Here is a 21,663-nt window from a genome sequence, read left to right as displayed (position 1 = left end):
TTGATATTAAATATGAAAACAGCACTGCACAGAAAAATCTGGGGTCTCTGTGCCAACTATAATATCCTTGCCTTGTAGTGTTAACTAAATTTTCACAGAGATTTAGTATGGAACCCTGTGTCACTTTTATTCTGTATTCTCACATAAAATTCAAAAGAGTGTTTTTGCACTTAGAAAGTGCTAAATATTTTTAAATGTGGTAGGAAAATCAGATTTGATATATTGGCAGGGTTTTTGTTTTTGTTTTTTGGTAATGGACAGTAATCCCCCCTCCACCCTTTTTTTGGAAATGATTGTTCTTCCTATATTGTAATGACATTTAAAATATACAAAAAAGTACTTGTCCTATTTTCTTCAGGTCTACCAATTTCATCCTCTTCTCTCTTTAAAATAATCTGAATTATTACTGTTCTTTCAACACTATGCTCTGATCTAAACAGCCCTGAATTTTAATTCCTGAAATATGTCAGCGAGGGGTGAAAACAAAGTTAGCAGAACACATGAGTTATTTCCTAAATCTAGGAACTTTCTGTAAGAACAACTTAAAAGTTATAGCCAGCAACAAACCAAACAGTTTGAAACAGAAGTAATTATTGTGTTTTCATTCTGATCAGATATGGTGTTCTTTTAGTGCTGCCGGTGTCTCCCTTTTGTGTTTGGGCAATAAAAACCAGATTATGATTTTATAGGTAACCTAATGCCACGATTACAGAATGGAACGTAAACTGTCTACAAATACATGAATGTGAGAATGTCTGTGTGTGCACATGTGTGAAGTTAATAAGGCAGTTAGGTTTCCATTTTGGTGCTTTTTATTTTTTTAATAAATTTATTTATTCATTTATTTATTGGCTACGTTGGGTCTTCGTGTCTGTGTGCCGGCTTTCTCTAGTTGCGGCGCGCGGGGGCTACCCTTTGTTATGGTGCGCGGGCTTCTCATTGCGGTGGCTTCTCTTTGTTGTGGAACACGGGCTCTAGGCACGCAGGCTGCAATAGTTGTGGCGCAGGGGCTTAGTTGCTCCGCGGCATGTGGGATCTTCCGGGACAAGGGCTGGAGGCACTGGCAGGCGGATTCTTAACCACTGCGCCACCTGCACTGGCAGGCGGATTCTTAACCACTGCGCCACCAGGAAAGTCCCTATTTTGGTGCTTTTTAGCATTCTCATGTCAGTTCCCAGAAAAGCTGGTTAACCTCTTTATTAAATCACTCCCGTCTTGTCAAAATGAGTCTGATGATCAAAAAAGATACCTACAGGTTTTCTAAACCACAGTGTTTCAAAACCTGATGTTAGTCTGAAGCATAACAAAACACAACAAAATAAAACAAAAGGGTTATAGTAGAAAAGAATAAATGGAATGCTTAACATTTTAAAAATAAAAAAATAGAATATTTAAGAATAAAAACAAAGATTTAAAATAACATTCCTTTACCAAACAGACTTAGATTCTTTTCCTGATAGCTGAATAGCAGTAGGGGGGGGAATGTCATTTATGTAAATATTAAAACTGTACTTTAGTCATGAGTTTGCACAGGTGTGGAGCATCTAAAGTTGGTTATGTATAAAGCCATCTCATTGCAGTCTGCTCTTGGGAATCTCTCTGGATAAATCTCCAGGGAGGCAGAATGGCATCATGTGTGGATGTGTCGATCACGTGTGGATCTTGGCATTAGGGTGCTTGGGCTCCAATGCTGGTTCTGCCACTTACTGGCTGCTTGCGTTTAGGAAAGATAGTTGAGCTTTCTTAGCCTGAGTTTCCTCATCCCTGAAATGAGGTAAATAATTGTACTTACCTCAGAGACGTTGAGAATCAAACAAAACAATGCACAGAATGTTCAATAGCTAGCTGTCAGTGCTCATAATATCTCAGTAAATAATAGCTGTTGTTGTTATCTGCTCTCAGGCATGAGGTATGAATTTAACTAAACGTTAACTTTTCCAGGGAGTTTTCAGTTGTGTGATAATGGATTTCAATTGTTAAAGAAAATTTAAACAAAAACCAGAGGGCTTTTTAATACTTCTGTACTCTCTTCACATGGATAAAGCCAATCAGTCCTGCAGAATTGCTTTATTTTCCTAAGGACATTGTTGGCGGCAGGAATAAATCTGGGTGAAATGTGGAAATGGTAAAGGGAACTTTAGCCTTGCTGCGCTCCTCTCCCAGCATCACTATCATTGTATGATTTGCATCTTCTTCATCTCATTCATCCCTCCCTCCCTCTCTCCCTCTCTCCCTCCTTTCTTCCCTCCCTCCCTCTATCCCCTACTAGGTGCTAGACATTGGAGATGTGACATGAATTAAATACAATCCCTGTTCCCAAGGAGCTCACAGGAGGGTCATGGTGCGGGTACAGGGAAGATGGTGGTAGTTGTGGTGTCAGACAAAGATAATTATTCTGCAAGGAACTTAGTATAATGATTGAGATATGCATAGAATTTGGAAACAGGAGCTCCAAGGACTTCCCACAAAAGTTTCCTTACATTGGATTTTAATATTCACCATCGCGGTGTGAAGAGCTCTCTCTTTGACAGTTTGTTTATATCAACATGCAAATGAAATTGAAATGTTTCCCAAATTAGATTAAGACCTTTAGTTACTCACAGGAATACATAACTATTTAGCTTTTCCCTGTAAGTTCGACCTTCTCAGTCATCTTTAAAACATAATGTGTACATGAGTCACAGCTAATGTTTAACAATGGATGAATGTCTAAGCAGAGCTTGAGGGGTACAGCATGTTTAATTGAACCAGATTCTGAGAAGACCCAGCTGAGGTGCAATTAACTTGGTGAATTAAACCTTTGGAGCCTCATTTTGTGTGTGTGTGTGTGTGTGTCCCGCAGAGAAAGGGGGAACAGTTGTATTTTCATTTATTTGCACATTAGTTACCTAATTAGTCCATCCCTTGTAACAAAAAGACTTAGGGTCATGTTCTTATGGCCCTTTGTAAGCTGCTTCTTTGGAAGCTGTTTGTGTCATAAATTATTTCTCGTAAATTTATTTTGTTAGATTCTAAGTGACATCTTGAAAAGGGACATTATTTTCATTGTTGTTGTTCTTATTACTATCAGGACTTAAACAGGTCAGAAGAGAAAAAATATCCTGAGATCCTAAAAAGATCCTGCTCAGTTGTACCTAAAAATCTTTAAGTTCACACTGAATTGGGAACATTTATTAAAAGAATGATTGTTATAGAAATCCCAATCTACCCCCATTCTGTCTTCACAACGGCTTTGTGGTATTTATTTATTTATTCATTTTTGTTGCATCAGTTTTTATTTTTTAAAACATCTTTATTGGAGTATGATTGCTTTACAATGTTGTGTTAGTTTCTGCTGTATAACAAAGTGAATCAGCTATATGTATACATATATCCGCATATCCCCTCCCTCTTGCGTCTCCCTCCCTCCTTCCCTATCCCACCCCTCTAGGTCACAAAGCACCTAGCTGATCTGCCTGTGCTATGCGGCTGCTTCCCACTAGCTATTTTATATTTGGTAGTGTATATATGTCAATGCCACTCTCTCACATTTAAAGCAGTATCAAATTACTAGAAACTTAAAGCCTGCATCCCTAATGTTTATGTGAAACCAACCAACATTTGATTGTAGTTGAAGAAAATTAACCTAACAGACAGAGAAGTGGATTTCAGTTTGCAGTATACAATATTTATTTTTTTGTGTTTTTAATTCTTTCCTATACTGATTTATCTTCAATATGCTTCAAAATGATGTACCTCTTTTGTGTCATAAATTAAGAAATAAATAAGGAATAAGAAATTTGGGTTTCTCAATTTCTTGGTGGTAGATAAATCTTAGTGCTTTTCTAAACTTAGGAGTTGAAAGAATAAGAAGAAAAAATAGTAAGGACTGAGCGACAACACAGATTCTAGCGAACAGTGGATTTACGTGGCGCTCACCAGCTTTACTTCAGTCATTTGGTACATTAGGACTGAGGCATAATCTAGTGAATTTTCTAATCCTTACTTTTCTGATTATGGTGTAATTTTGAACATGGAAAGAGACCTAGAATGTGACATCCATCATTTATTGTCTTTCCTGCAGCTCGGGTTGCCACCCATCACATTTCCCTTTTGTATAAAGTGTAGGGCGGAGGCAATGATCCAAACCGCAGAGCCATGCTGGAGAGGAGCAGGTTGCCTGCTATGCTGGAGGGTCCAGAAATGCTAACGAGACACACAGGAAGCAACGGACCTTCCTTTCATGGGGCCCTGATACCTGGTGAAATAAATACCGGTGTGAATAATTCCTGATCTTTTTGCTCTACCAGGAAGAGAGAACCGAAGGAGTAAAAACGGGCAACATAGCTCATTTGTTCATTCATTTACTCCCTCGACTAATATTTACTGAGTGCTTGTGGTGTACCAAGCACCAGGGCTGGTTCTGGGAATTTGAAGATGAATAAGTTATTGCTCCTGCCTTCAAGGTGTTTCAGTCTAGCAGGGAGAAAGACATTTCAACCAGTAATTAAACTTGCTAGGGTAATTATTACGATGGGCAGCAGTTTCGAACAGAAACAGCATAGCTGTGGAGGCCAATGCAACTCAGGCTGTTACTGAGCTTTGTAACCGGGAGCAAGGTGATCAATGCCTTTGATCTTGGTTCTTCATCTATGGTGGTGGTGGTGGTGATTTCCTCTAACTTGCAGATAATATACGTGAAGCGCTCAATAGAGGGCTTGGCATTCAGGAAATGGTAGAGTGTGGATGTGCTTCAGGTGCTCACATAGGCCTGCAGGGCAGTGGGACCACTGTGTCCTGAGTCTCATGTCATGTGTGCAAGAATGGCTTTCATTGGAACACTGGGGCCCTGGAATGACAAGGAGGTACCACTGACAGAACTTAGTACCCTATCACTCAACTTATCATTGTCATTAGGTTGTAAGGTTTTAAGGGAAGGACCACAGATGACAGCTCAAAAAAGCCCATTGCCATTTTTGTTCTCATATGAATTTCTGACACTGTCTTGCACATGACTCAACTTTTGCCACTGAGCTCCTTGTTTACTTGAAGATGCCTGCACTTCCACCAGCCTCCTTCTCTTCTAGGCCTTCCTTATATTTTCCTGTTGCCCTTCTCTCCACTCTCTGGCTTACTGTACTTGAGAGATATTATGTTTTGAAGTTGTATTTTTAATGTATATATTATATGTCATATGTAATATATATAAATTATAAAAAGTTAAATAGAATTTAGTAGGTCATTGCTGCCTTTTTGTGAACTAAAAGCTATTGATTAATGTTTATAGAGTTCTCACTAAGTGATAGGCATCACATATCCTGGCATTATATCAGTGCTTCTCAGACTTTAGTGTAAATATATGTCACCTGGGGATCTTTTTAAAATGTAGGTTTTGATTCATTCAGTGTGGAGGTAGGACCCAAGAGTCTACATTTCTAACAAGCTCCTGGGTGATGCTGTCAGTCCATAAACTGCATCTTGAATAGCAAGGCACTGTATCATTTGATCCTCACACCAACACTATGAGGTGAATATTATTTTTCCCATTTTACATATGTGGAAACTGAAGGTTAGAGGAATTAGATCATTTTCCCCAGGTCATGTTGCTAGAAACTTGCCATGCTCAGACTCTAAACCCAGATCTGCCTCCTGATATATATCATTTGGGCTTTGGAAGTGTCCTACAACCCCCAAAGGTGATCTGATGCTACCTGAAACAAAATTTATATTTTTGTTGACTATTCCTTCCTTTTTTATGAAACTTCTTTGCTAATTTGATTTCTCTTTATACAGGACCTTGTATTACATAGTGATTCAGTTGTGTTAGATTTTGTTTCTAAAGATCATATGTAAAGTTTATTTTATTTTTTAAATTTAATTTTTATTTTATATTGGAGTATAGTTGACTTACAATGCTGCTTGTTTCAGGTGTACAGCAAAAAAGTTTTGTATGATTTATTTGCCAAAATTACAGGTTAGGAAACATTGTACCATTGATGCAATCTGGTTTGAACACGAGGAAGTTGCTGGGGAAGGATCAGCGTGAGGAAAGGAAATCCTCAGGCTGATTTATTGTTTAATGCTCACTGTACACAGTGTGCTAGCTTGTCACAGGCTAGTGGGAAAGGACGCAGCCTCTGTGCTTAACAGATCAGATATACTTTTAAAAATAACATTTTGACCTGCTTATAAGATTAATATGGTTCACAATAGAAAATTTGAGCTACAGTAATGTTATAGTACAATAAAAAATGATCTAAAATCCCAAGTGATTTCATATTTTATTTTTATTTTCAAAATTTAAAAGAATATATCTCTAAACGGTGACCCAGGACCACATTTACAGAGAGCAGCAAGAGTTCAATGTGGCAATATTTTGCGATAAATAATTTAAACACTATTTTTGGTTTTGAGGGGCAGTGGGAGTAAAAGGGGCAGTTAGGAGTCCCCCCCCCAGATTGAAGAAATGAGAATGCGCTGCTCAGCCAGCACTAGAGTTCTGGGGTCATGTTCCACTAAGGGTCCCAAAGCTTAGCGCAACCGGTGCAGCTGAGGACTGAGATTAATTGCGCTCAAACCCGGACCCGTCGCCGGCGCATGCGCAGTGTGGCCGCCGTGGCTCCGTGGGCGTTTCACAGGCCTATTTCTCCCCGGCAGGTTTTTGGGCTGTCAGCTGAAGGGCTCGGACTGCGACGCCGAACAGTTCCGAGCCTGAGAGGGCAGAAGGAAACTATCTCTAAGTGAAAAACACCTCGCGTCGAAATAGGCTTGTGGGGGGGGGGGGGTGCGGGGAAGGGTTTCAGCAGGCGTCTCCACACACTCACTTTAAGGTGCCAAAACATCTTTACGAGCAACTAACTTGGAGGAACAGGAACTATCTGTGGGAAGAGAATTTAGAAGGTGGAAGGGGGTGAGGGGGTAAAGATATCTGTAACTTTAAGCGTTGCGTTCTCAACATGCCCTTTGCCTTTTTTTTTTTTTTCTTTCCATTTCTCTGGGGAGTACGGATGCCCCAATTAATCCTTGGCACCTCTCGGGCCCTTTAAAAACTGTCATTGCCGTTTAGGAGGTCCTAACAGGAGCCCCCACCGGACTACATTGTTCAGACGCGCTCTCCCCAAACCGGGGAGGCGTCCGGAGAGAAGATCCCCGGGCGCCTGGAGCTGGGTGAGCTCCGCCAACCTGAGGGCTCGTGGTAGGCGGGGGCCCTGGGATCCCCTTGGCCGCCACCGCCCCTCTCCCCTCCCCTCCCCTTCCCCGCCCGGGCCGCCGACCCCAGGCCAGGGCGGCGCGCGCTCTCCCACCCGCGCCTCTGGGGATTCGCAGACGGCAGCGAGACTGGCCGGCGCGCTGGGCATGCTCAGTCGCCCGGCGCCGGGCTCGCGAGTAGGAAGCCTGTGCTCGGTCGCCGCCGCCGAGCCGGCCGGGGCGCACGAAGAGCGCGCGGGACTCGCTTGCAGCGGCGGTCGGGCGGCGGTGGACCCGGGCCGAGACCGGAACCAAGACCCGCGCGGGGCACCCCGTCCGCCTGCCGCGGCTTCTGCTCTCTCGCACAGTCGTACAGTTGCAGGAAACGGGCCGACCGCGGCTGGCGTCGGGGAGGCGGAGGAACCGCGGCGGCCGCCGCTGCATCCTCGCCGCCTGCCCCTGCCCGGCAGCGTCCCGGAGCCGTCGGGCATGGAGCCGTGGAAGCAGTGCGCGCTGTGGCTCATCCACTGCAAGGTGCTGCCCGCCAACCACCGGGTGACCTGGGACTCGGCGCAGGTGTTCGACCTGGCTCAGACCCTCCGCGATGGAGTCCTGCTCTGCCAGCTGCTCAACAACCTCCGGGCGCACTCCATCAACCTGAAGGAGATCAACCTGAGGCCGCAGATGTCCCAGGTAAGGAGGCCGGCGCGGGCGCCTCCGCCTCCAGCCGGCAAATCGCATTAATCAGCCGGGTAATTTCTTTGTGTAAATGCAAACATCTAGGTGCGTTCGGTTTCCCCTGCCTCGCAGCCTTCTGCTTTGCGGACCACTTCGGCTTCTTGTACCTTGGCTTGAGATGGTTTAGCTCTTTAGCTGAAGGCTAGGGCCCTGCGTCCTGAGACGGTATGAGGATTTCGTAAGGGCTTTCTGTGAGGCGGGAACAAGCTGTTTTAGGGTGCCCTGCACCTACCTGTGTGTGTGTGTGTGTGTGCGCGCGCGTGTGTGTGGCGGGAGGCAACGAAAGGAATTTGATCCATCTCTTTTATAGTAACGGTGGAGAGGCATGAAAGGAGCTGATGGGGATAATTTTGCCTTTAGTCTGTTCTTTTGCTTTGCGTTTCGTCCCCATGTTTTCTTGAAAGCGGAACCATGACATAAAGAGGACTCTAGGAAGTGGAGGGCGTTCCGGTACCGTTATCTGTACAGGAATGACACTGACCAAAGGGCGGAAAAGGGAGCACAACAAGGCGGCTGCCCCGAAAGCCCCCTGAGCTTGTGGCCAGCTGGCAAGCTACATGGTTGGGTTTATAGCTAGGCTTAAGCCACGTGAGAAGGAGCAAGTCTAGTCTCTCCCAGCAGCGACAGGAAACGAGAAGTTTCGCTCCAGATTCCGCTTTCCTTCATTTGGTGGTTGCTCAGGTGGTGTGGTGCACTCTTGGCTCCTGTGTCTGGAGCCTTTCCTGGAGGTGCCTCTTTGAGGGGTTAAAAAAATGCAACTCCGGAAGGCTGTGTGCACCCTAGAGTAAACTCAAAAGTCTCAACTCAGTGGAATGGTAGTTTCTTGGTCCCGTCAGAAAGTTTGCATGCAGAAAGCTGTTAAACACAAGTCAATACATCTGTTTTCTCTTTCAGAATGTAAAAAACCACTTTCAACTTACAAGGGAGAGGAAACAGTCCCTTCCATGACACACTTTACCACTAATCCTGAATGATACAGAGCCTCAGCTATTTAGCAACCAGAACAGTGCCTTTTACAGCGGAACTGACTTTATATAACGAATAACTATGTTTCTAAAGTTAGGGCACACACATTCCTCTCTTCTTGATGTCAGCGTTTCATCAGGGCTTCTCTGCACCTCAAATTCTGCATCCCTTGCCTGTCTACCTTCAACCTGCTGATTAGTGGTCCCCAAGAAAGAACAGGCTTGTTAAGTGGTGAGAGCCATATGGTTTTAGAAGTGAGATAATTTATTTCGTACTCTCCCATGAGCCTGGGTGGTGACTGCTAACTCTACGGACCACTTAAGTGTTGTCCCAATTCAGGATATCCTGCCCAAGGGTTTAACAGACATTTCCATTAAGCTGGGAGTTGCCGCTCTCAACAGAGTTCTGTAGGAAGCTGCAGGTGATTATCCAGTCTGCAGATTCCCATTTTCCACCTGGCCTACGGCCTCAGGATGCCTTGGCCCACCAGCAGGGAGTACAGTACTGTGCTCATGTCCTGAAACTTCAGTTGCCCGGAACCCTTAGGGGCTGTTCAGTAAGTTGTTCTCAATAATGAAGTATTCTGGACAGCTGAGCATCTCCCTATTTCAAGCTTCTAACCTTTACTTGAATTGTAACAATGGATGAAATTTTTTTCAAATTCTTTTTGCTCTTTCTTCCCCTTGTAGAATATAGTAGATGTAATTTAATCATTTTGTTGACAAAGGATTGTCATTATAAGCATCATTAATGAAAATTGAGCACATATGCTGCTCTAAGAACTCTATTCCCTACTGGGAGTACCACAATGAACACCTCAGGATCCTTGCCCTAAAGGAATTATTACACTGCTCTATCATATAAGCCACCAGGTTATAATGAACTAAACAGCTGAATGACCTTCCTTAGGCTGTTGTGCTTTTGGGCTCTTAACCCTAAGCTTTCTGGTTCCAAATTCAATGCAGTAATTTTCTGCGAGTGCGGGCTTCTCCCACAGGTGAACCGTGGAAAGTTAGTACCTGAATATGGTGATGTCTCTTTTTGTTGCCTTCTTGATTCTTGGCCACATTGCAGAGAGAGAAGGTTTCTGAACAGCTGAGTGCTGGACAGGTGAGCTTGTATTATAGAGGTTGTCCTTAAATCCTTAAATGAGATTTAGTGCATGTTTTCATTAAATACTTCATTGATGTATTTAACATGCCTACAGTGACCAGCAGATACCATGCACTTAATAGGTGTTCACTATTAGCATAATTACTTAAGACATTTTTTTTCTGCTATTGTCACATTAAGAGTAATAGGTTATAATCAAAATTTTAAAACGGTTGCAAGGTCTACAAGTTCCTTTGGGCTGACATCTCTATTTCTGCCTCTGACTACTCATATCTTTCTTGGTGAAGGTTCTGGCTGCTTCCGGTTATAAGGCTTCTGTGCCATGAGCTCTATCCATACTATATAGTGAATAACCTAATAACCCAGTGAAACCCTGACATACGCCCCAGCAGACTTTACTCTTCTGAATTTAGAGCTGTCATTACTAGTATGTGTGGCTTTTCCCATGTCGACGACTCATTCTGTCCATGCAGCTTAGGTTCTGTTGAAGATAATAACTTGAAATAAACGATTTCCTTTTAGCACCTGATCTTCTGAGCCAGGAAAAAACTGGAGGCTCTCACTTCAGAGTTTTGTGGTATTTGAGACTGTTATGAACAGATGTTGACACAAAAAATTTTAGCGTATAGATGTCTTATTGTTTTTAAGTTTTCAGAAAGAGGCTATGAATAGCCTCTTTTAATAAGAGTGTGTACCTCCAATGAGTGGGATTTATTCCACTCTGTTAGCCTTCTGCCTTGTTTGTATTAAAAAATAATAACCCTGCAAATAATTAAACAATTTTAGGTTTGAATCTTGGAGTCTTAAGTTAATCAATTGTCCTCCAAAATAAAATTAGAAATGGGACCCCGATTCTCTTACTTAGTAATTGTTCTTTTTGGACATCAGCCTTTTTTTGGGTCTTGCTATGTTGGTAAGAGGACAATCTTCTTTAGTTCAAAATAGGTCCTTTTTTTTGTAACCCTGATTTAGATTTGTTTTTATCAGTTAAGGTGGTAAACACTAATCACATTTAGTTACACATTTAACATATTCCTTTTATTATAAAGAAAAAAATGAAATAAAACCCAGATGATCCATGAAAATCCACACAATCCGTGAAATCTGGTCTCTGTGTATAGTAGACAGATTTATTTTTCATCTAAAACAGTGTTCTAGCTAGGATACCAAGCACATACATGACATTGGAAGAGAAGAGCCTCCCTGTGCTGGTTGTACTGGGGGTGCAACGTGGAAGACTGTGGGTTGTGGGCTTGATGTCACTTTTGGTGGTTAAGAAGTTCTCCATAAATGCCTATAATTAACCATGGATGTATCATCAATGAAATTAGCTTAATCTTACTATTTTGTAATTTTAAATTTTGCTTTATATTATGTCATAGGATGGGAATAACACATTTGATAAATTTACTGACCACTATGTACCATGTAGGTAAACTTCGAATTTTCTTAAAATGACTTATTCAGGTTTCAAGGGATCCTTGAACAAATGTTTTTTCCTACTATGTGTCAGGCACTGTTGTAGGCACTGGCATGGAGCAGTAAACAAACTCAATGGAGTCCCTGCCCTAAAAGGACTTATATTTTAGTGGGGGACAATAAATAAATAAATGGCTGTAGAATGTGATGTGCTGTGAAGAGAGATGGACCTGGGTAAGGGACTAGAGGGAAATGTGATTTGATTTTATGGAAGGTAGTCAAGAAAGGCTTCTCTCAGGAAATGCCAATTGAGCAGGACCTGAAGGGAGTGAGAGGAGGCAGGAATGTGGATGTTTGGAAGAAGAAAATTCCTGGCAGAGGGAACACCAAGGTCTTGAGGTAATTAAATGGTGGGTAAACTGAAGGAACAGCCAGAGGCCAGTGGGCTGGAGGACAGTGAGTGTGGGAAGGGGTCGTAGGGATGAGGTGAGAGGGAAAATGGGGGCCAGATTTTTAGGACTTGTGGGCCATTGTAAGGACGTTCACCCTGGGTGAAATAGGAATCACGTGGCTTGACTTACCTTTTCAACAGGGTCACTCTGGCTGCTATGTTGAGAATAGACCACAGAGCAGCCAGGATGGAAGAGTCAGGCTAAGGCCATCATTCGGGCAAGTGGTGATGGCGGCTCTGACCAGAGTGATAGCAGGGCAGGTGGTGAGAAGGGATCCAACCCCAGGTATATTTTGAAGATAAAGCCAGCCAGGGTTTATTGATGGAATCAGATGAGCAGTATGAGAAGAAGAGAGGAGCCAGGAATGAATCCAGGGTTTCTGGCCTGAGGAATTGAACTGATGGAGTTGCCATTTACTGAGATGGAGAAGATGGGAGGAAGAAGAGCTTTGGGGGTTGGGGGTAGGGAGAGGGGGAGGACAGTCTGGAGCTAGTTATGTCTGAAATGCCCAGCAGGCATCTAGATGCTGAGCAGGCAGCTGGAGAAATTGGAGATGGGAGAGGAAAGGTTTGCAGTCATCAGGGTGTAGGTGGTATTTAAAATCTCAGCACTGGATGATATCACCTAGGGAGTAGTGTAGGAAGAAAAGATCAGACGCGTGAGCCATGGGGCCTGCCCACGTGTCAAGGGTAGAGAGATGGGAACCTGTAAGGAGTTGGGAGGGAATGGCCACGGGGAAGGAGAGAAGTCAACAGAGTATGGTTCTAGCAAACCGGGTGAATAAAGTGTTTCTAGAAGGAGTGATTAGACACGTCAAATGCTGCTCTTCAAGTGGAAAAAGATTGAAGATAGAATATTGTATTAAGCAATATGAAGTTCTTTGGTGACCTTGGCAAAAACAGATTTGGTGTGTGATGGGCGAATGGGAGAGGATCTAGACCACGAGTATAGACATGTGTTAGGGGGTGATTTTGCTGTGGAGAGAGCAGATAAATGGGGTAGTGGCTAGTAGGGGAAAAGAGATCAAGAGGGTTTTCTTATCATACAGAATTTTTATTTAATACCGATTATAAGAACTCTTTTAAGATTTAGACAAATTTTGTCATATGGCACACTTGTATATATGTATATGTGTGGGAAAAATATGTATGTATATAAGAAAATATAAATGAAATATATTTAATGCGTATTTTCCGCGGAGCACCATGTGTTGGTGATGCAGCATTTCTAAAAGAATTCATCACTTTTGTTCCCAGGATTTCCTTCCAAGCTCCTAACACACAGTTGGGTTTTCATTGCTGTTACTACTTCTTAAAGTTAAAGAGAGCTTTATTTCTGCTATACATAACTGTACATTATTTTAAAACTATTATTATATGAGTTTTAGCATTAAGGTGTGCTTCCCAAATGCGTGTCTGCATCCTCCCCCCTCCCCCCACCCCCGCCCCAGGTACTGCTGTGTGAAGATTACTGGGTTATACAGAAGAGAGAAAAAAGGCTGTCATTGTCCAAAAAGAGTGGTGTGCCAGTTATATTTTTAGCCAGTCAGTTCAGAAAATAATGTCATTATTTAACCTTTCTTCTCAGGAGTCAGTAACCTTTTTGCCATTTGTTGGATTATTCTCTTGGCCAGCATAAATTTAAACTTGACACCGATCAAGATCTTTTCCTGTGAAGTAGCTCAGGCATCTTAAGCACTTGTTCTGTCTGCATACTTGATGGCTTAACCTGGGCTCTCCAGGAACCAGAGCCTGGGGTAAAGGATTGAAGTGCTGAAACTTTATTGGTGAGGTGCAATCCCATGGTTGTCAGAGTGGACAAAATGAGCAAGTGCCTTTTTTTTTAAGATGGGGAAAATTATATCATGTTTGTAATGCAGATAGGATTGATCCAGTCTAGATCACCACTGATTTCCTAACTTTCAAATACAACATACTCTTTTTAGATTATTTTTCTTAAACTCACAGGGGCAATTTACATTATTGACTTTTCCTTCCGTCCTGAAACTCTTAACTGTCATCACACTATACTCTCCTGGTTCTCTCGTACCTTTTAAATATTTATTTATTTATTTATTTGGCTGCGTGGGGTCTTAGTTGCAGCACGTGGGATCTTCGTTGCGGCATGCGGGCTCAGTAGTAGCGGCACGCTGGCTTAGTTGTCCTGCGGCCTGTGGGATCTTAATTCCCCAACCAGGGATCGACCCCGCATCCCCCTGCATTGGAAGGCGGATTCTTAACCACTGGACCACCAGGAAGTCCCTCTTGTACCTTTTGTATTCCTTCTCAGCTTCCTTTGCTGGCTTCTCTTTAAACATACCTTAAGAATTTTAGAGTTTTCTCCTTCGTTGCCTTTTTTCGTATCCTCTTCCCTGTATCATCTCATGACACTGTGGCGTTACCTCCTTTTCATACCCTGATGGACCGCATGTTCATGGTGACAGCCTATATCTGCCTGTTTTATGCCCCCACCTCTGTGGTTACAGTGACTGCTTGGATGGAGGGATGAGAATCACGTGATCAGAGTTCACTGTGGAAAGTTCAGCGACAGCAGAGTGAAGGATGAATTGGATGGGGTGGAGCTGGGCATGAGAAAGACTCCTGCTGAAGCTCAGTTAGGGGAGGAGGAGGCCAGTGGATGCGAGGCCAGAGAAGGGGTGGGAGTGGAAGCATAGGAAGGAATGAGAAAGATGAGAGAGAATGAAGAGTTGTAATGCACCAGACTTTGGGACCTCTTAGGTGCAGAACTAGTGGAAAGTATCGAGGATGAGCCTCAGGTTTCAGGCTTGGGTGACTAGGGGAATAGAGAGGAGGTACAGATGTCAAAGGGAAGGGGCACTATCAGTTTTGGATGTTGAGTTTGAAGTTGTTACTAGTTACCTTCCGTATTCTGTTTCAAGCATCCTACTCTCTTACTAATCCTTCCTTTCTGGATTATTCTACTAATACCTAAAATTCAACAATCTTTTGAACTGTTGGTCCCACCACCTCTTCACTGCCTTCGTGTCTTCATTTCCCTCCTACTCAGCTTAAATACCACAGTCATTATAGTTACTTCCTTAGCTTCTCTTGGTTGGTGATACTCATTTGGGTAAAATATAACCCTGGTTAAATCCAACTCTCTACTTACTCCCTGCCTGCAGTTCAGCTGCTGAACCTGACGGGCGGAGGAAAACCCATACCACCTGAGTGCTCTCACTTTAAATTCACGATCCCTAACCTCAGGTGGGCGCCTCAGGCAACCCAGCCATCTGAGTACCTGTCTCTAGACCAGACATTCTTAAAGTGTGATCTGGGGGCCTCTGATAGTCCCTAAAATGCTTTTAGGGGTTCCCTAAGGTCGCACATTCTTTTAAAAATATTATTAAGACACTGTTTGCCTTTTCTCACTCTTCCTTTCCCACGAGCGTATAGTGGAGTTTTCCCAAAGCTACATGCTGCTGACCTGTGATTGTGTGTTTGTGTATGTTTTAAAGATTTCTCATTTTAGAATTCTAGTATATTAGGTGTTGGTAGATATAACCCCTATAAAGAAAAGCTGCTGAGGATTCTTACTCATTAATTTTTTAGGAGTGTAAAGGGGTACTGAGACCAATTTGAAAACTGCCCTAGACCATTCAATTTCTGACTCTCCCAGATGCCTGTCTGGTACCTTTTCTTCTTGAACCTGCATCTTCATTCTCCCTCTCAACTGGTGATCTTGCTTCCTATTCCACCGAGAAAACAGACACAGTCAGAGGAGAGCTTCCTCAGGCGCCCACCTTCCCGCATCTTGCCCGTAGAGGATGCTTTCTGTCCTCTTCTGTGGGTGAATTATCAATGCTCCTAGCAAAGGCCAGTTCCTCCTTCACTCTATCTCTGTGCTTTCCTACATCTTCCGTTCTCTCCTGGATCTTTTTGTTTGCATGCACGGGATACATTTTCAAGGTAGAGCCACAAAGACTTGCTGATGAGCGTTGGGTATGAAGGAGAGTGACTAAGGACTTCTAAAGTTTGACCTGAACTACTGGGGCAGGTCAGCATAACCTCCTTATAACTGTTCCCATGGACCATGGGATAAAATCCAAGCTCCTTGGTAAGCATTTCAGGGACCCATGGGCTGGTCCTGCTTCATGTCTCAAAGCTCTTTCAACTGTGTGCTCCTGACCTTTTCGTGGCTTCTCAAATGAACTATGCTGCTATTGCGTTTGCCTATTTCTCTACTTGAAGGGTCCTTTCTCATTAGTCTGAAGGAAGACTTGGTTCAAGGGCCCTTTGCAGTGAGGGCTGCCTAATTCCTTCCGCAGGTGTAGCTGATCACTTACTACTTTGTGCCACGCTGTATAGTGTAGGTGGGTGGAGGGCAGCATTCCGTACACTGTTTTGCAGTCTTTTTCTTACCTCTCTCTTCCAGGCTGTGACCTGCTTGAGGCTATCATAGGCTTTTTCATTTATATACGTCTCTAGAATCTGACCCAGGGACTCATACGAAACATACATACATAAGTAGGCATTAATGAAACTTACTGAAAATGATAACTCTTAGTTTACTACCTTGTCAAACACACCTATATAAAATTTAATAAGATGTGCTAAGTACTATGTCATTAAAAACCCAAAACATCTGTTCTTTAAGTGGCATTACTAATAATAGCAGATAACATTACTCTGCTACTTACCACCTGAGTGCCTTCCAGAAAGTGCCTGAACCTGTCTGTTCTTCAACTTCTTTATATCTCAAAAGCAGGCGTGATAAAAGAACCTACCTCCTGCAGTGGTTGTGAGGACTAAATGAGCTAATTATCCCTATGCTTGGCACATAACAAATGCTCAATAAATGTTTACTACTTTTACTACAATTATTACTACTGTTTCTGCAGAAACACTCCAGGCAGTGTGTTAACACCTTCCTTGCATTATGTCATCCAGTCATCACAACACCATGAGACGGGCACTGATATTCATCCCCGCGCTACTCTCCAAGGCTAAGAGGAGTTAGTAACTTGTACTGACAAGTAGTGGTAGAGGCAAGATGAGAATTAACACATTTATAGCGAACTGAGTTCCCATCCACAAGGCTGTTGGCATATCTGAATGTGAACTGTGAGGACTTTTCTTTTCACTCTCTTGCTCTCGGGGCATTCCTGTGGAGGAACGCTGTCATTGGTTTTGGAGCTGTTGATTATAGCACCTCCACACTGAGTTGGATACTGAGTAATAATTTTGGTTTAGGGTATTGAATGTACCAACTGGACGGTTTCATACACATTGATCACACGAATCAGTATGAAATGGGAGATAGGCTTTTGACAGGTATGCAGTGGGGAAAGGAAAAAAGCAGATAGAAAAACGAAGGAAAGTTAACGCAAGGAAAGGAGAAAATGAGTGTATGCTGGTCCCTTTCGGCCTTTTAACACTGTGCTTCGTGACAGCTGGTCTCGAGCACATAGTTTAATGCCCTACTCTTGAGCGGGGTCAGGACTGCTTGCATTTCCCTGGGCAACAGGAACACCATTGTTTTAAATGGCATGTTTTCAAGTGATTGTCTTTTTTTTTCTTTTATGTATTATAATCATTCTTCTTGTAAATTCACAGGCATCTATTGTTAGCTGTTAATTGGAATGCTATATCCCACTCTTTTTTCCCCGTTAACACAGACCCTGAATGATATTAAGGACAGTCACAAATTCACATTCTGCCTTTCCCCGTCTCAAGCATTTACAGGACAGAACCATGAAAAGTGAAGGAAGCAGCTACTTCTGAATTTCATGGAAAATCTATTTTAGAATTGTATTTTATGCTGCTGTCTGAATGTGCTTTCAAAATACGTGTTGCAAGACGTGTAGTCAGCTTTTGAGTGGTTTGCTTAACAGGAAGCCGGCAGCATATGCTGCTCACAGGGGAGTGCCCTAAAGGGTCAATTAATATGGAATATTTAATGAAACACTTGATACTCACCTTCCATGATTTTCAAAGTGCTTGTCTTAAAATAGGTCTGGAACAGCTGGCCTGAATAAACAAGCATCATGCCTCTGTGCCCACTAAGTCAGGAGCCTTTTCCTGGGGGTGTGGTTTAATGGAAAGACTTCAGGCCAGGAGTCAGGAGACCCAGGTTCTAGTCCCAGCTCTGTCCCTGACATGTGACCTTAGCAAATACCTGCTTCTCTTTGTCTCCACCTTCCATACTTACAGCAATGATAGAAAATACTTACATATACGGCAATGTGCTAAAAAGCAGCTAAATTTTTTACACATATTTAGATCTCACTTAGGAGGTATTACCTTTTTTATTAACATCTCTATTGGAGTATAATTACTTTACAATGTTGTGTTAGTTTCTGCTGTATAACAAAGTGAATCAGCTCTATGTATACATATATTCCCATATCCCCTCCCTCTTGCGTCTCCCTCCCACCCTCCCTATCCCACCCCTCTAGGTGGTCACAGAGCACCTGAGCTGATCTCCCTGTGCTATGCGGCTTCTTCCCACTAGCTAGCTATTTTACATTTGGTGGTGTATATATGTCCATGCCACTCTCTCACTTCGTCCCAGCTTACCCTTCCCCCGCTAGGAGGCATCACCTTTCATGAGGAGAGCTTTGGGACAAGCCAGAAATGTTTAAATCCCAGCTCTGGTACTTAACTTTCCCAAGGTCATAGAATTGTTAGTTTCCTTGCTGAGTCTCAGTTTCCTCCTATAATAGGCAAGAAATAGTAAAATCTACTTTGCAGGATGTGGTGAGAATTCAATAATATATGTAAAATGCCTGGGCATAGTAGGTATTCGGCAAGATTTTATTTCCTTCCTTCTCCCCCCACCTCCTTGATCCTCATAAGAGGCAGGAAGAACAAGGTCTTATCTCTGCTCTACAGAGAAGGAAGCTGAGATGTGCACTGGCTAAAGGACTTTTCTCAAGGTCATGGATAGGAAGTGGTAAAGACAGGACTTGAGTCCAATTGTCCTAATTCTAAATTCAGTGAAGTTTCCCATTCCTGCTACCAAGCTCAGCTGATAGATGGTGAATTGCATGAGCAAATGACTGGGAACATGCTTGGAGAAAGCAAGGCCTGTTCTGCAAATGTAAAATGACATTATTATTTTGCACTGAAGTTTGCTGTATTTAAAATAGAAACATCTAAAATAATGAAACCAGATTTCAGTTATTTTAGAGTCTGATTATCTAGTTTGTGGCTTATTGGATTTTTGGTAGTTTCAAAGCTCTTCTGCTTTCTGCTTGGTTCTGTTTTCATGGAAATTTGTGCATATGGTTGATTGATTCATCAAATTATCCATTTGTCTGCTAAATATTGGGCTTTGTAGTAGATGCTGAGGATTCAAAGGTGAATAAAACTCAACCCCTGACCCTGTGTTGCTTTTAGGCTACACAGCACGGATTTTACCTCAGACATGCCCTTATAAAACGCGGGGATGGGAAGGGAGACTTGAGTTAGAGTGATGGGCGTGGCAAATGTTGGGTAGGTGGGTGATGCTTTTTTGGATGCATTGTTAATTTGCTGATGTTCAGGGCATGGCATTAACAACACAGAATGGATTATGTGTGTGCCTGGCCCATGGTATAGCTCTCCTTTCCATAGACCTTTGTCTAGTACCTCCTCTTCCGTGCGAGGCACTGAAAGCAGAAAGATACATGACACGGAGTTTCTGCTTTTGAGGGGCTGGGAGAAAGCAGATTTGACCCTGGAGCGAGGCTTTTGCAAGAATGAGAAAGGAAGTCACTGGATGATGCAAGGCCGGTGCAAAAGTGCACGCAGCTGGGTGAGAGAGATGAGACCCGGAAGAGGACAGACATGAGTGGTTACTAGAGAGGAAGAAGGTTTGTGAAAGAAAACTAGGTGGGGAGAGTGTGTGTGAGACGGAGGATGTACAGAGACATTCAGACTTCGGTGATGTCCCCAAAGAAGGCAGTTATTCTGAGCACTGATAACGTTAGTACTGGAGTAGGGCTGTACCGTTGGCATTTGGCCGTGAAGATGTTCAATTACATCTGCCTGGTGTGTGGCCTGGAGCATCAGAGGATGGCCTATTCTCTTGAATATCTTAAAAGCTGAGGGAGCAGAGACTACAGAGTCAGACTGCTTAGTAAAGTAAAGGGCACGTAAAGTAAAGCACGGAGAGCTGGAGGCCTTCTCACTCTGCCTCTAACCTCCTGGCTTGCCACCTCTGCCTCCCACCTGTCAGAACCTTTCCTTATCCTCCCTGTGCCCTTCTGTTGATTGACATCTCCTCCTTCCCTGGTCCTTTTGTCCTTGGCTGTATACTCCAAAGTCCTGTCTGGATCTGTGCGGTCAGCTATTCCACTTTCACCCCCAATCCCCTTCACCTTCTGTGACCTCAGATGGGCCAGGCTGGAGCACCCTTCTCCACAGTCTTTCCTGTTCTTGCGTGTGAGCTGAAGAGAGCTGTCAACGTCAGCACACCAGCCTGTTTTTACTGTCCAGCTTCACTGTAGCCTCATGCTGTTTTTCTCACCTCTTTGCCATGCCTCATGTCTTTTTGGCTTCCTCTCATTCCCTCCCTCAGATGCCAACCCTCTAAAGCCACACTCCCTGAGTCCCTGACTCTGCCCCAGTCCCTGCAAGTTCACCTGGTTCTCATTATTACCACCCAGCCCTCCTGAGTTTGGACTTGGCCTCAGTCTATCTCATCCACTACCCATGATGGTGACCATTATTACTGTCATGAGAGGGAGCGACTGTTGCAAACTTTACAAGTTACATTTGTACATTTTTTGACCTTCTGACTACCAAGGGGTCTTGAAGGGAATATTTAATCAATGAAAATCCCAGAGGCAACCAGGTGTTATGAAAACACTGATTCTGAGAAGTTCAACTCTGTGCACTAGCAGTACTTCTTTTGGATTGTGGTCTGCAGAGCCCAGGGGTGTGACTTAGTGAACATCCACTGAACAAACCAGAAGCTCTCAAGCCATTTTTATCAGTTCCCAGCAGGTCTGAGGCTGCATGTGCCCCCTGGCAACCAGCTCATAGTGTCTGCTTATTTTAGTAAGCCTTTTCTTTTATGGTAATGTTATCATTCAATTAGTGCAACATTCACTTAATCGTATATGTGGGGCCTGACAACAAAGGAACGTGGATCTAGAATTATCCATCACTTATTGATACTCCAAAGTGTAGATTCAGCAGAAGATTATTAAATTCCCTGGCATTTGACCTGCAAATATGAGAAAGTATTTGTTGGCTAGAGAAATTTAGTTAACTTAGTTCATAGGCAGCCTCACAAGAAATGCTTGACTTCAGATTATTTATGATGACAGAGTACTTGGCAATAGAGTCTTTCATTTGCCCATAAACTGTACTTGGAGATTCAGTAGAATACAGCTATTCATCCGCAGTGAGGGGGAAGCAAGAACTGAGATTTCTGGAGCTCAGAATGAGCGCCAACATGAAAAGATTTGGGTGCTTCCAGAGACACTGTTTAAGGAAAGAATGTGACATAATTGCTGTTTAAAAGTTCCATCCCAGTAGATTCTAAAACATGAAGCTGGATTCTTGAGCGTTACTTATGCAGCAGCCCTGATAGTTAAACCTTACTGAGTTTTCAGTCTTTTCAAATATATAATTATATTTAATGACCTTAGTTAAGAGAAAAGTAGTAAAATTTGGTAAAGGGTTTAATTTTTTCCCTTCAATGTTTAATACATGATTCACCAGTTTTAATAATACATATAAATTAATTTCTTACCTAGCTAGCACTAAGCTTTTTGGCATCCTTGCCCATTTGATAACTACCTAAAGCCCTCCTGGGTTTTATATAAAATAAGCTAAGTAAAAAAGTGCTTAGAAAAATA

General features: G+C 43.0%; 1 protein-coding gene across 2 annotated transcripts in view; it reads left to right on the top strand.

Annotated features, from left to right (window-relative positions):
• Positions 1–7,232: 7,232 nt before the first annotated feature.
• VAV3 (vav guanine nucleotide exchange factor 3) overlaps positions 7,233–21,663 on the top strand; it is a 395,503-nt gene continuing 381,072 nt past the window's right edge. For both annotated transcript variants that reach the window (XM_079939290.1, XM_079939289.1), the window contains exon 1: positions 7,233–7,860. In XM_079939290.1, coding sequence (XP_079795416.1) covers positions 7,336–7,860 — 525 coding nt within the window. In that variant the 5' untranslated portion in view covers positions 7,233–7,335. The remainder of the gene's footprint in view (positions 7,861–21,663) is intronic.

The sequence above is a fragment of the Stenella coeruleoalba genome, assembly GCF_951394435.1.
Source record: "Stenella coeruleoalba genome assembly, chromosome: 1".
NCBI classification, from domain to species: domain Eukaryota; kingdom Metazoa; phylum Chordata; class Mammalia; order Artiodactyla; family Delphinidae; genus Stenella; species Stenella coeruleoalba.
Note: the sequence above shows the minus strand (reverse complement) of the source record. Positions and strands in the feature narration are given on the sequence as shown.